We start from the raw sequence: 13,148 nt of genomic DNA on the forward strand, positions 1-13,148 counted from the left end.
AGGCTTCGTTCTCTGTTCAAGGGGTTTTAAGTCTCAGTGAACAGAGGGAGGGAAATTTGGAGAAATGGGCAACTCTTCTCATTCCCCAGAAACTGTGTTGTGCTGGTGGTGACGGGCCTATCCTATAAACCCTATAAGACAGGTGGACAACAGGAGGCCGAGAAAAGAAAAACCCTTTTTCCTGACGTCTTCCATTCCCGTGGCCGTCATGGCGGATGCGGGCTCCTCCCCAGCAAGCCTGTCCCAGCTCAGCCAGGTTCAACTGAGCTGCCCTGAGAGAAGATGGATGGAAACCGGGAGACTTCAAGGCACTTTGCCTTGCCCTTGGTCTGTGGGGTTTTATTCCCATCACTGGGCCCAGGAAAATGTATTCAAATGACAATCTCCTGTCCACATACGGACCCCTTGAAGTGACTGGTTGGGGGGAAAAAGAGCCTTACGCATTTTAACAGCAAGCTTGAGTCTCAGCCCTGGGAGGGCCACACTCTGAGACTATAGAACATGGGCCTGCACTGCCCCGTTTCTGGCAGGCCAATAGAGGGAGCGGTGTGCACCCCGCTGGGGTCACTGCAGCTCAGACCCCGACCAGAAGCCTGGGGCTGCTGGCAGTACACCAGGACCCGGACCACACTCCTACTCTTTCCTAGAAACCAAATGCTGATGGGATCAAAGAGCTGGAAGCCACTTCCTTATTTTGGGAATGGATCTTTTAATTTCATAACTGGTAAAGGGCATTTTCTATGCAAAATCGCTGCTAAGCTATTCACCGTGATGCCTAATATACCAACCCTAATTCTTTTTTTCACTGATAGTCTCAATTTGCTCTTCCCCAGACACAGGTTTCTGGATTAATTGTGTTGATCTTTCTCAATCAAAAAAGTGGTGAGATATCTCCAGAACACTAACTTTATGAACGTGGACAGTACGTTATTATTACATGTCCATTACTACAATGACCAGAATATTCTTTACAATGCTTCAAAATTGGGTTTGTAATGACTACTTGGACAGGAAGCTTACCAATGACTCACATTTTATAAAAAGGATTTTAAGTCCATGTGTATAATGCTACCGAGATAGAATTCTCTAGGAAGAGAATTCCTCTTTTATTTATTTATTTTTTGCCAACAATTTTAGAGGCAGGGTGTTAAACTGATTGAAGTTTCACAAGATTGACATTATTGCTTAAAGTGCTTGAACTGGTTACATTAAAAAAAAAAAGGTACAGATTATTTTAAATAAAAACTAAAAAAAAATTTTTTAGCAACAAAGTCAAATAAATGAATGCCACACAAATACAGTAACTATTTTGGTTATACAGAAATGGAAGCCAAAATAAATTAATGCAATACCGAAAAACAAATTTAATTAGGCAGAAACATAGGAAATCATTTTCCCTGACCCATGCCTCTTACATGAGTTAATCACACTAGTGCTGATAAATGCCTTGACCATATAATAGCAAACGAGGGCAAAACATTTAGTGCACAATATTTTAATACACAGGAATATACAAAGTTGATCAAAATGCAATGCTTAAAGATAAAATCCATCTGTAATAAAGCTACACTCCAATATCTAAAATAAGCCCTAAGCTCCAGTTAGAACATAGTTTCATTGTTAGGCATGCCCATGAAAATTAAGGGTATCCATGAAAATAAATGCACAGGGACCATTTCCGTCATTTTTTCCCCATTTCATCTGAAATCCAAAATATACCAGGCTATAAAACCAATATGACTGGTTTCCTAGTCAAAGCACCACCCTCTTGTGCTGCTCCTTGGCTCTCTTCAAACCAGCCCACTTCGTGTTGCCTCGGAATGGAAAATGCATCAGAGTAACAGGACTGGGCGTCAGCATTCTACCAACATTGACTTTCAAACACTGTAACATAATCTAGATGTTAAACAAGAAGTAACCAATAAAGCAAATATTCCTTCTCTTTTTAAAGTGAAAAACACTGCAACTTAACACCCAGCAGTTAAAAGAAATACAGCAGGCCTGCTCACTCCTGCCAGAAAATGACACACAAAAACCCTGGCCATTTGAGGGAATATTGCTGAGCCTTTGTGCTATTGTTGACCTCAGAATGGTCTCACACATCCCACACCATCTCTGCTTCACACAATGAATGAGGGATGAAAAATAAAGAAGTGTTTATGTGCTCTAGTCTTCACATAAAGTGAAATGACTGAGGGGGAAATGTAGCTGCCTCGAGTTTCTTTCGTTTATTAAAGAGGAAGGGGGAAGAAGTTCCCAGATAGCTCTAAAGTTTAAAAAACTGATGGAGTGTTGGCGGATAAGTGTGTTTTGGTCTTTTTTTCAATCTTCTTTTCCTGCAACACACAACCATTTTAGTGTCTTTGTATTATCTTCGATACTTATTTTTTATTCCAAAAATTTATCTGTGAATACTGAATTTTAACTAACCTTTTCTACTAAAAGGCATTATTTCAGTTAAGTCACTGGGAGAAACTTTTTACACATCAAAAAAAAAAAGTACTGAATCTATGACTTAGCATTCAGATATTACTTCCATAGACTTTCAACTGAAACTATTTTTTCTAATAAATTAGCTTCAAGAGTCATTTCAAAGATAATTTTAATAGTTTTTCTCATGTATCAGTTCCAAATATATTACGGATCAATCAGCGTTTTTTTAAACTTTGCAACCTGCAGTCAAATATATGGTTTATGTATAGTACAAACAGCTCCCTGTATCAGTCACCTTCAACTGGAAAGTGTCTCTCCTTAAAAAAGAATAAAAACACACCTTCCAGGTACGCCATTACTGCATAAGTTTTGTGGAGGAAAAAAAGACAAAATATTTATAAATATGAATTCACCTCTAAACAAGGCAAGATATATTTTCATCACTTTTATAAAACAATAATGTGAAGATCACCCTGTTTTTGTCTTCTCCAGTGAAAAGTAAAACATTTCACTTCAAGCACGAACAGATGAAGTGTTGGCATGCTTATGTAAGTTGTGAGCGACAAACAGTTCAAGATACTTCAAAGATAAGAAATCCAGTTTTCATCTAGATAAAGTGCTATGTTCTTAATTGTCGCAAAATGGCCAGTAACATTTTCAATTTCAATTTTAGTTCACATTATGCCACAAGTTTGCATGTTCCTTCGCTGATTTATTAGGTAACAAAATAACAGGTTCACAGTATATTATAGCGTATGGAAGTCAACTGTCTTCCCAAAGGAAGCCAAGATCTACAACTCATAACATTTGTAGGAAACCAAAAACCAGCTCAACAGCAAAACACTGTATCGACCCTTTTAATAAAAGGTGCCAATACTCAAAAGATTTAATAAATACATATGTAACAAAAAGTAACTACGGTGAGATGAGGTTCTTCCAAAAAACTCCATTTGTCAAGCAAGCGTCCTGGAAGTCTGAGCCAAAGAAACGCCACCATTTTGTTCATCCCTCCACCCGCCCACTGACACTTCCTTTGACCCACTTGCATCCCCAGCTAACTCCAGTATCTCCTGTAGGGAAGGTTCCATGTTAGCCCTGGGACTTGCCAGGGCCTCAGTACACAGACTGAAATGCTAAAACGTGAACAGCTGTACAATGTGGCTGATGGGAGGAAAGGTGCAGAGCCTTCGTTCTTCCTGGGAAAGGACGGTGTTGGTGCTGCCTAGCTAAGGAGAGCTGGGCGGAAGGCAGTCCCTGTGGTGGCTCAGCTCTGCCACCACTGACTGCGAAACACCAGTAGGATCGGAAAGATACCTTGGGAAGCTTAGCAGCTCCGGATAAAGGAGATACAACTCACAGGACAGAAGAAAAGCATCACTAAAAACAAAGAGCATAGAGCTATTTTCCTGAAACTTGGTTTTGGTAGAAAGATAAGAAAAGCAACTTTCCGCTGTGCACAAAAGCTACCTCCTCTTGGCTTTGCCTGCCCTGAGCTCCACACCTCCTCAGCCTCTGGAATTCTCATGGCTGGGTGAGCTCAGCCCGGGGCAGCCGCTAGCAACCGCGAACGGCTTCTGTTCACCCTGTTCCACCCGGAGGATGAATTCAGTTTCGAGGTTACTCACTTTTAAACATTTTCACTGGCAAAACTTAAAGCTATAGTTGCAGCTCTAAAAGGTGAGTATCTACCCTGTTCTTCTGTCCTTCCGTCAGAAAAGAGGCAGAGAAGCTAAAAACGGGAAGCGGTGTTTCCAGGGACAAGTTAAAGGAATGCATTGAAAGGAGACCCTGGAAGCCATTTAGGAAGATGAGCAAAGACCCCAAAAAGACGGTCGACGTTCACAGGAAATGTCCTTCTAATTCAGCCAGACACAGCCAGTGGCATGGCATGTACCTGATCCTAAAATTAGCAAGTGTTATTCATCTAAAACTTACTACAATCTGATTGCAGTTACCTCTACCTCAGACTAACATAAAACCACGAGTAGTGAGTGCTGCATGTAGAAAAACAAAGGGGGAGAGTCACACGGCCAGGCCCCTGACCTCGGAGCCGTGCCGCTGGTGGGCCGCGGGGGAAGAGGGACATCTGCAGAGAAACCAGGTAAGAGCGCTTTGAACATTTCCCCACTCGACTTAGTTCCACAGTCCTTTAAGTTATTCTCTTGACTGATAGAATAAAATATATCCAGATTCTGAATTTTTTGATATATCTGATGTCAGGCCATAGAATTCTTCAATAGCTTGGGCATCTATTTTCTGCAAGCAAAAGAGAAAACAATACACCGGTTTAACATGATTCCTGGGAGAAGGAAAGAAACGCTAATGGAATGCACAAGAAAATGTAAGAAACACTATCATAAAATTGGGACCTTTCAATAGCAAATGGATAGCTCCACAGACCTGACAGAGGGACATGATTACATACATTGCATATCGCTGGGGAAGAAAGCCGCCCTTTAATCTATCAGCAACCATAGGTGGGCGCTCTTTGAAGAAGCCAGGACTTCCGTCTTTCAAATGGTAAACTGGGGGAGCTCTTGGGAATAACCTTAATTCTTTCAGGCCATCAGAGTTTATTCCCTTTAGTGCTACCTTAAGTGGGCTAAAACAGACCACGTCTTTGAGTGTGGAATTCTCTCCAGCTGGTATTCCTTTACAACAAAATGAATATGTGGAATACTTTGGTATCATATAAAGATTTCCAGGTTTAACAGATTGAAAAAATATATATTTTAAAATAATAATCAATACAAGAAAAATTTGGTATAATAAAAGAATTTTAATAGAACTTTGAAGTTTATTATTTGGTCCCAGAGAGGGCTTTAGTCACTGTAGGAAACAGGACTTACACATGGGCAGCAAAGAGATCCCATGTCTACGCTAATCAGTTAACAAGAACACAGTACTGATAAGTCCACGATCACACCCCTTTCTCCCCTTCCAGGGAGAATGGGGAGCAGCAGAATTTACTTTTGAGAGAAACGTAAGTTGTTTTCAAGTCAGGTTATGGGAAAATAGGCCTACTTTAGCAAATGTCCACACACACACATCCCAAAACACCGTCTCTGCCCCACTTCTCTCTGATACAATCATCTGCATACCAACCTCTACAATGTCATCATCAAACAAAAGCCAGAAGCCATGACTTTTCACAATAGTAATATAATGCCCACGATTAGGACCACTGGAAAAGAAGAGACAAAGAAAGTCACCAAGTTAACATTTATTTCTCCATAAAACTCTATGTAGCTCTCTACATGCAGTGATTTACTAGGGAAAAAAACCCTCTATCTTCAGGACAAAGAACTTGGTATATATGTCTATTTCCACATTCCTTTGGCCACAACTCACAGAAGGACACCCAGGGACTGGAGCTGTGCTGGGCATAAGAGAAAGATGAGAAAAACCTCATCTTAGTCTTCTAAGGACTCGCGATCTGCTGGGGGAAACAGACATTCAAATTCAACAAATATTAACACATAATTATGGTACACCCACTATGTGCCAGACGCATTCTGGCTGTCAGGCTAAAAAGCAGTGAACGAAACAAAGTCCCCACTTTCTTGAGATGAGGGTTGGAGAGGTAATAAACAAACTAAAATACAAATATATTTCAATTGGTGGTAAGTGCCGTGAAGAATATAGCAGAGCAACGGGATGGTGAGCGATAGAGGGAAGGCGGCATTGGATATAACGTGCTGAAAGAAGGCCTCTCTGATGACAGGTGATTTGAACAGAAGGAATTTCCCTGAAGGAAGGGGAAGGGGAGTGTGTGTGTGTGTGTGTGTGTGTGTGTGTGTGTGTGTGTGTGTGTGTGTGTGTGTGTGTGTGTGTGTGTGTGTGTGTGTGTGTGTGTGTGTGTGTGTGTGTGTGTGTGTGTGTGTGTGTGTGTGTGTGTGTGTGTGTGTGTGTGTGTGTGTGTGTGTGTGTCAGAGAGAGAGACAGAGAAAGAGAGAAGCCATGTGACCACGTGATGGAAGTGTCGGGAATGGGAAAGAGCAAGTGCAAAGGTCTGGGGGAGGCGTAGGGGTGGGAATAGTTCTTGGTGTGTTCACCCAACAGCAAGGCAGCCAGAGCCCAGTGAGCCCGGGGTGAAGGAGGGACGGGAATGGGCTATCGCAGCTAAGATTCTGGACTCTGCTGTGAGTGAGCCAGGAAGACACTGGGGAGTTTTGAGGAATGACGTGATCTGGTTCAAGTTTTAGAAAGATGTGACACTAAAATGTATAATAACAAGCACGAAAACAAAAAGAAAGAACAACCAAACAGCTGCTACTATGTAGTTGGATCTGCACAACGGAGGGAATTTTTAACTCTAAATCTAGAGTTTTGTTTTGTTTTTTCAATGCACCATCAAAATTGGAAAGCTGAATTTGCCTTAGTTTGCTTTCTTTAAATACAACATGCCCCAAAGGGTCTGTTCCCACCTTTGTCAGGCCACTCTCTCCCCTCCCTCCGAGCTCCAGCCCACAGGCCTCCTCTGTTTTCATACACATCACCATTCCCATCTTGGTTCTGTGCCCGCTGGAGCTTGCCTGAAATGGTCTTCACCCATGTTTGCCTTCTTGGCTCTTTTTACTCCTTAGGTCTCAGCTCAAATGTCATCTCGGTAGATAAATCTTTGCCGACCACCTTCCCTAAAGAGGTGCCTTCGTTGCTCTCTGTCATTGCCCCGATCGTTCCTCATAGCACTAATCAAAATCATAAAGTGATTTTGCAGTGGTTTGGTTTTGGTGGTAGCAGCCTGGTGCGTTTACTTATTAACTATCTGTCTTTCCCACTAGATGCTCAGCTTCATGAGGGTAGGGCCCCTGTGTGTCCTGTTCACTGCTATAACTTCAGATCTTGCTACGGAACCCAGGAAACAAGGGTTTAAAAATGCTTGCAGGAGAAATCAATGAAAGAGGCTGTGCACCTGGGGCAACTGTGGGCCGGGGGGTCCTGGCACAAGAAGGAAGGGCTGAGCTCCCTAACCTCAGAGCTTTCCAGAGCCCACGGCCAGAAGCCACCTGCTCCATGTATGAGAACAATTCCACCTCTAGTGGGGAAGAATTTAAAGAATCCTCCTTAGTAGCATGCGTGACTCGGCACCAGCTCAGCCTTGCTGCCAGGGCTGCTCTGACCTTGGGCCCCAGTTACAGAGACCGACTATTCTAGAACCCAACCTCCTACTTGCCCCCCAGTTCTCATAAGTGGGTCTCTGCCTTGTCCTCACCAGTGTTCCCAGGGACCACCCACAGAGATCCATACTGAAAACCCCTGCGTACCCCACACACCTGACAGCTTTTGCTTCTCCACCTCCTGTCCACACTACCCACCTCGGCCACCAGAGACCCTCCAGGTGCCAGGCTCTGCCTGCCCCCAAGACCTCCTCCCAACCCAGTGTTCATGGCTAGTTTCCAGATCGCTGAACCCCTATGTTCTTTAAAAGAATTGACTGTTAGAAGTATTCTTCAGGCGAAACAGAAAGATGGCTTATAACTGATCGACAAATACAACTTTCTGAGAACGTAAGGCAATTACCTGTGACTTAAAGTTACTCTGCATGGGACAAAACATGAGGTGCTTCAGATGTGAAGTCACAGTTTCTGATGCCATCCACTCAGTACAGGGCAAGAAATCAATCCATCCATCCCTCCACGTGGAACCACGCATCCTCTTGGTAATGGTCTGTTCACCACAACCCAATCCAGGAGAATGGAGAGGAAAAGACACCTGCTCTGTGACAGGCCCTAATCTGAAACCTATAAGGGTGACGGCATGCCGATCCCAGGGAGGGGACACAAACCCGTCCCAGCCGAGCAAAGGATAGCAAACAGGTGAATTTTCGGCAGACTTTTCCAGGCTTACACCAAATTATGGAATAAAAAATACTTCCTCAAAAGACTTCCAGCAAATATACTTTGCTTCTCTACATCGAGAGGCCTTCTCTCTTACTCCCTCTTTTTTTCTGATTATGTACTTATTATAGAATATTGGGGAAAGACTAAAAACTGCATAAAGAATATTTGTTAAGAGTACATTTTAATCATTCAAAATGCCAAAAAATTTTTAGATTCCATCTACTGCTTCTAGTCTTTATTCACACATCTTAAACCACTTCTGAGATACTATACGTGTAACCTGGTTTCTTAGTTAAAATCATAGCATAAACATTTCTTTCTCCATGTGATTTCAAACTCCATAAGCGTCATTTATATCCAATGGAGACTTAGTACTTCCCTTATGAGAGAACGTTTAGATTATTTTTATTACAATGCAATTGTTTTATTTTTTACTTTTTAAATTTATTTTTTATTATCTTATTTTATGTTTGTACATTTAGGTTCATTTTGAGGTGATAGATAAACCAGAGCTTGGAGGAGACTCCCCAAAGCACCATTACCGCTGAGTCTCACCAGCCGGGAAGGGTGCGGCGGGGTCCACCCGGCGCAGCCCGGGTCCACCCGGGGACAGCCCTCCCGCTTCTCCCACGCCGCGCTCCCCACCTGCCCTCACCTGCCGCAGTGGACCACCACCGCGACCAGGTCGTACATGCGGTCCAGGTTCACCGCGTCGCTGGAGGTGTTGAAGAGCCGCAGTTCCAGGGGGAAGACCACCCGGTAAGACAGCTTGGTGTACCTGTGGAGCTGCTCCATGTACTTGAATCGCTTGAGGTGCAGGGCCAGAATCATGGGCAGCTTTTTGACTCTCATCCTAAGAAACCATGACGTAGAAAATCAGTGGTAGCCAACCCCCATGAGAGGAAGAGAATACACCGCCACCTGCACAAATGGAGAGCAGGAGGGGTCCAACAAGCTTCAAACCAGCAAACGGCCAAACCACTCGCAAGAATAAAAGGATACTCGCTTATGTAGAGCTGCCTTCTACAGGCTCGGCTAGCTGGAGCCTAGCCAGCAGAGAAAAGCGCAACGGAGGGGGGGTCTCTGTTTGGTCAAAGGAGACATCCCAGAACTTTCGTACCAATGAAAATACGTAGAATTGCTCTGCATTACTGCCCTCTGCCTCCCAGGGAGAACAGTATTTGGACAAACCCCCTCACCCTGAGATAATGGAGACGAGGGGGAGAGTTTCTGAGAGAAGGAGGTTGGGGAGAGGACAAGCGGAAAGGTGCAGTCTGGACACACGGGTTCTGAGGACCGACCAGCAGGGATGCCTCAGATACTGCCCACTGCGGGCCATCAGGTAACCAGGCAGGCAGGGCCCACTCTCCCTCCCTATCCCTGTGCTTCTGGGCAAGTGATTTCCCTTCTCTGGCTCTCAGGTTCCTCGCTTGTAAACACAAGGGTTGGCTTAGGGCTACATTTACCCAAACAGGCTCATGAGAGCCCTGGAGATGTTAACGGATGCGGGGTTTCTGGGGCCAAGTCTGCACAATGCTGCCTTCTATCCTGAAGTTCCTCCTCGCACATTAGCATACTGAGGGATTTGAGAAATCCTGCAGAAAAGGATTTTCTTTTGTGTTTGATGCAGCATTTCGCCAACTTACATAAACATGGAAAGCTTTTTTCACTAGATGACCATTAATATTTCTCGGTAGGAAGTCACAAAGACCACAGTTTACGTGGATAACTCTCCTAGAATAGAGGATTTTCTGGTTGCCTTCCAGGACCCCCTCTATGAAGGTCCTGAATCAGTGTAAATGCTGTTCAACTTGTGCACATTTTCAATGCATATTATTTGTAAAGGACAAATTTTAAGAGAGTATTACTCAGAAATCTATGGAGTAAAAACCCTGTTCGTAAAAATAAGCAAAATAACAACATCAGCAGAAACATAAGATTTATAGTGAACCCTGTATTTTTCAGGAACATGACATTTTAATGTATAAACCTCCAGGGCTAAACAGAAAACACCTTCATGCCCCATAGGAAGACCTAGATTACATGGGTGGGAGAAGAGGTGAGTTCCTCGACCACTGGCAAGTGTTAACTCCTGCCTGCCACCACAGTGACTAACCTTTCTTAAGTTTTGATGCACCAAGAAAAGATGTGCATGTCTGAGGATGGAGGGCTGGGAGACTGGGCAGAGAAACTATTTCGACCTCAGCTCTAGACCCCTGAGGGTTTTAGGCGGCAGGAATGGGCGTCTGTGAGTTACCCTGAATATACCACAACCACGGGCAGGGTAAACGTAACTCACAGTAAGCCTTCACAGGATAATTAAAATGTCGAGTTTCTTGGCTTCTGGGGACAGAACACAGGGAAGGACTGGCTATTTCACATTGTCCAAGAGCTGGAACTGGCTGGTGCTGGTAAAGAGATGGGCAACTCTGGGTCCTGTATCAACTCAGAATATGATAACTTTCTTATCACCTATCCACAAACTGATGTTATTGATTTCCTCATGATTCCTTATTAAGTGATTTTTTTTTTGGCCTGTCTTCTAAATAAGGAGTTCCAATATTTAGGCAATACTAACAATATTATCGGGTGACCACTGTGTGTCATGTACTATGCTAAATCCGTTTTATAATTTGCCTTTAATCCCAACAGGAGAGTGCTTATACTTGCTCACCATTTGTTTACCCAGCACGAGTATCTGGCACATTGAATGAATGAACAAACAGATGAACAAACAATCAGATGAAAGGGCAACCTCCCCAGGTAGGCGTTCTTATCCTATTTTACCAGTGAGGAAGGTAACTGACTTCTCCAAAGCTACTTGGCTACAAGACCATGGAACTGGGATTCAAAAATCAGATCTGTCGGGCTCCACTGTCTGGTTCCTTGTGACGACACAAAGCCATCCCCTGAGCTAAGCCCTTTACGTACCTTTTCTGGGCTTCCTGTTTGCTGCAACACGTTTCACAATAATACTTCTGTTCACTACACAGTGTTTCTGTGTTGCTGAAGTCTCTGCAGAGAAAAATATTTTCAACTTAAAAGAAGTCCAAAATGCACTCAGTTTACCATGTTTTAAACCCCCTATTACCTGTAGGGTAATTTTTAAGTGAATGTGGGGAAAGAAGTAATGAGAAAAGATCCTTTTTAGAAGCAGGTGCTATGACGCATGAGAGCATGTCCACTGGGCTGGGTTATGATTTCACCACAAGAGATTTTCAAGTATAGCTTTATTTAATGGGACACAGATAGATCTAAATTAGGATTTCCAACTGATTCAGAAAAAAAACTCAGGGTTTAACAGAGAGTACCTGTAAATTGGAAATAAAATTACAATGGAGGGCTTCCCTGGTGGCGCAGTGGTTGGGAGTCTGCCTGCCGAGGCAGGGGACACGGGTTCATGCCCCGGTCTGGGAAGATCCCACATGCTGCGGAGCGGCTGGGCCCGTAAGCCATGGCTGCTGAGCCTGCGCATCCGGAGCCTGTGCTCCGCAACGGGAGAGGCCACAACAGTGAGAGGCCCGCGTACCGCAAAAAATAAATAAATAAATAAATAATAAAATTAAAAAAATTACAATGGAAAAATACTAACTCTAGTAAAAGCCAACCATTTCAGTGAAAGTCGAGTCCAAAAATGTCAATCAAACAAAATGCAAGGCGTCATTATTACGTGGTTAATGAAAAATGGTCTGTCTCAGGTGGTATTTTCAAAGAGTACAAAAGTAAAGATAATAAAATTTAAAGCATATTCAATGGCCCTTATATTGAACTAAGGAAGTCCCAAATGATCAGGAGATGTCTACCAAGCCCCTGCTCCCTACCTCCCCACACGCCGGGAGATAACTTCAGCCTGCCTCCTGAGAACAAATGCCACTGGGATGTTATATCTGTATTCACCTTATCATGAGGTTTTACTGTACTACCTATAGTTTTCATTTTTTAAATGTCATGGCTTTTCATTCTTCTCTGGTCCCTGAGATTCTACTTAACATTCCTGTGGTACTGCTTCAAAGGCTGAATAGAACATTCAGAATATCATAATACCCCAGAGTCTTGAAAAAGTCCATGACATTTCCTTATTCATAGGGAGTGTCCTAGCGCCAGAGTGATCAGATTTATTTAAATAGAAAATGTTATTTACATGGTGTTAATGACTCAACCACTTAAACAGAGCTTATCAAGAGAAAACATAGGTTGTTCATTCATTAAATTCCCCAGTGGCTACTGACAGTACCCTGGGCTAGGTGCTGGGGGTCCGCAGAGAATGCCTGCCCTCACCCAGCTCACAGTCTGCCAGAGACACGTGCAAGAAGCCACTTGCAACACAGTGTTCACTGCAGGCTAAACATAAATCATTTCACACGATTGACTCCCCTGCCTAAAATCCTCCAATAGTTTCTCAATAAAACTCAAATCTCTTACCATGGCCAACAGACCGTCTGTCCTCAGAGTCCTGACTGCTCTTCTGGCCCACCTCCCGCCCCACCCCATCTCCTTCACTCTGCTCCAGCCCCGCCGGCTGGCCTTCTCTGTAGCTCCAGAGTGCCACGCTCTCCCTGCCTCGGGGCATTCGCTGCTGCTATTTCCCCTGCACTGACAGCTTCTTTCCAGATGCTTCCATGGCCGGCCCAGCTCACTGCTCAGAGCTCAGCTTAAATGTCACCTCTTTGGAGAGGACTTCCCCAGCCACTCTCTCCAAACCCATCCAGCCCCTACTCCATTGCTGTCTTGTTTTCTTCTGAGCACTTATCACTATCTGAAGCATCCTCCTATTCGATGGATCACCCGCCTCCCCTCTGTGTGGGCAGTGACCCTGTCTGTCTCATTCACTGCTAGAACCCCAGCACTGAGAACAGGCCCAACCCATAACGG

At 43.9% G+C, this 13,148-nt stretch overlaps 1 protein-coding gene across 3 annotated transcripts in view; it reads right to left on the reverse strand.

Annotated features, from left to right (window-relative positions):
* Nucleotides 1-4,587: 4,587 nt before the first annotated feature.
* USP46 (ubiquitin specific peptidase 46) overlaps nucleotides 4,588-13,148 on the reverse strand; it is a gene marked incomplete at both ends in the record, with an annotated part of 59,251 nt that continues 50,690 nt past the window's right edge. For 2 of the 3 annotated variants that reach the window (XM_079703412.1, XM_079703411.1), the window contains 4 exons: nucleotides 4,588-4,689; nucleotides 5,539-5,617; nucleotides 8,932-9,129; nucleotides 11,208-11,291. In XM_079703412.1, the coding sequence (XP_079559538.1) occupies nucleotides 4,588-4,689; nucleotides 5,539-5,617; nucleotides 8,932-9,129; nucleotides 11,208-11,291 (463 nt within the window). Of the gene's footprint in view, nucleotides 4,690-5,427; nucleotides 5,618-8,931; nucleotides 9,130-11,207; nucleotides 11,292-13,148 lie in introns of those variants that run through there. The other variant, XM_079703410.1, reaches the window with a different exon arrangement.

The sequence above is a fragment of the Hyperoodon ampullatus genome (assembly GCF_949752795.1).
Source record: "Hyperoodon ampullatus genome assembly, chromosome: 1".
Classification (NCBI taxonomy): domain Eukaryota; kingdom Metazoa; phylum Chordata; class Mammalia; order Artiodactyla; family Ziphiidae; genus Hyperoodon; species Hyperoodon ampullatus.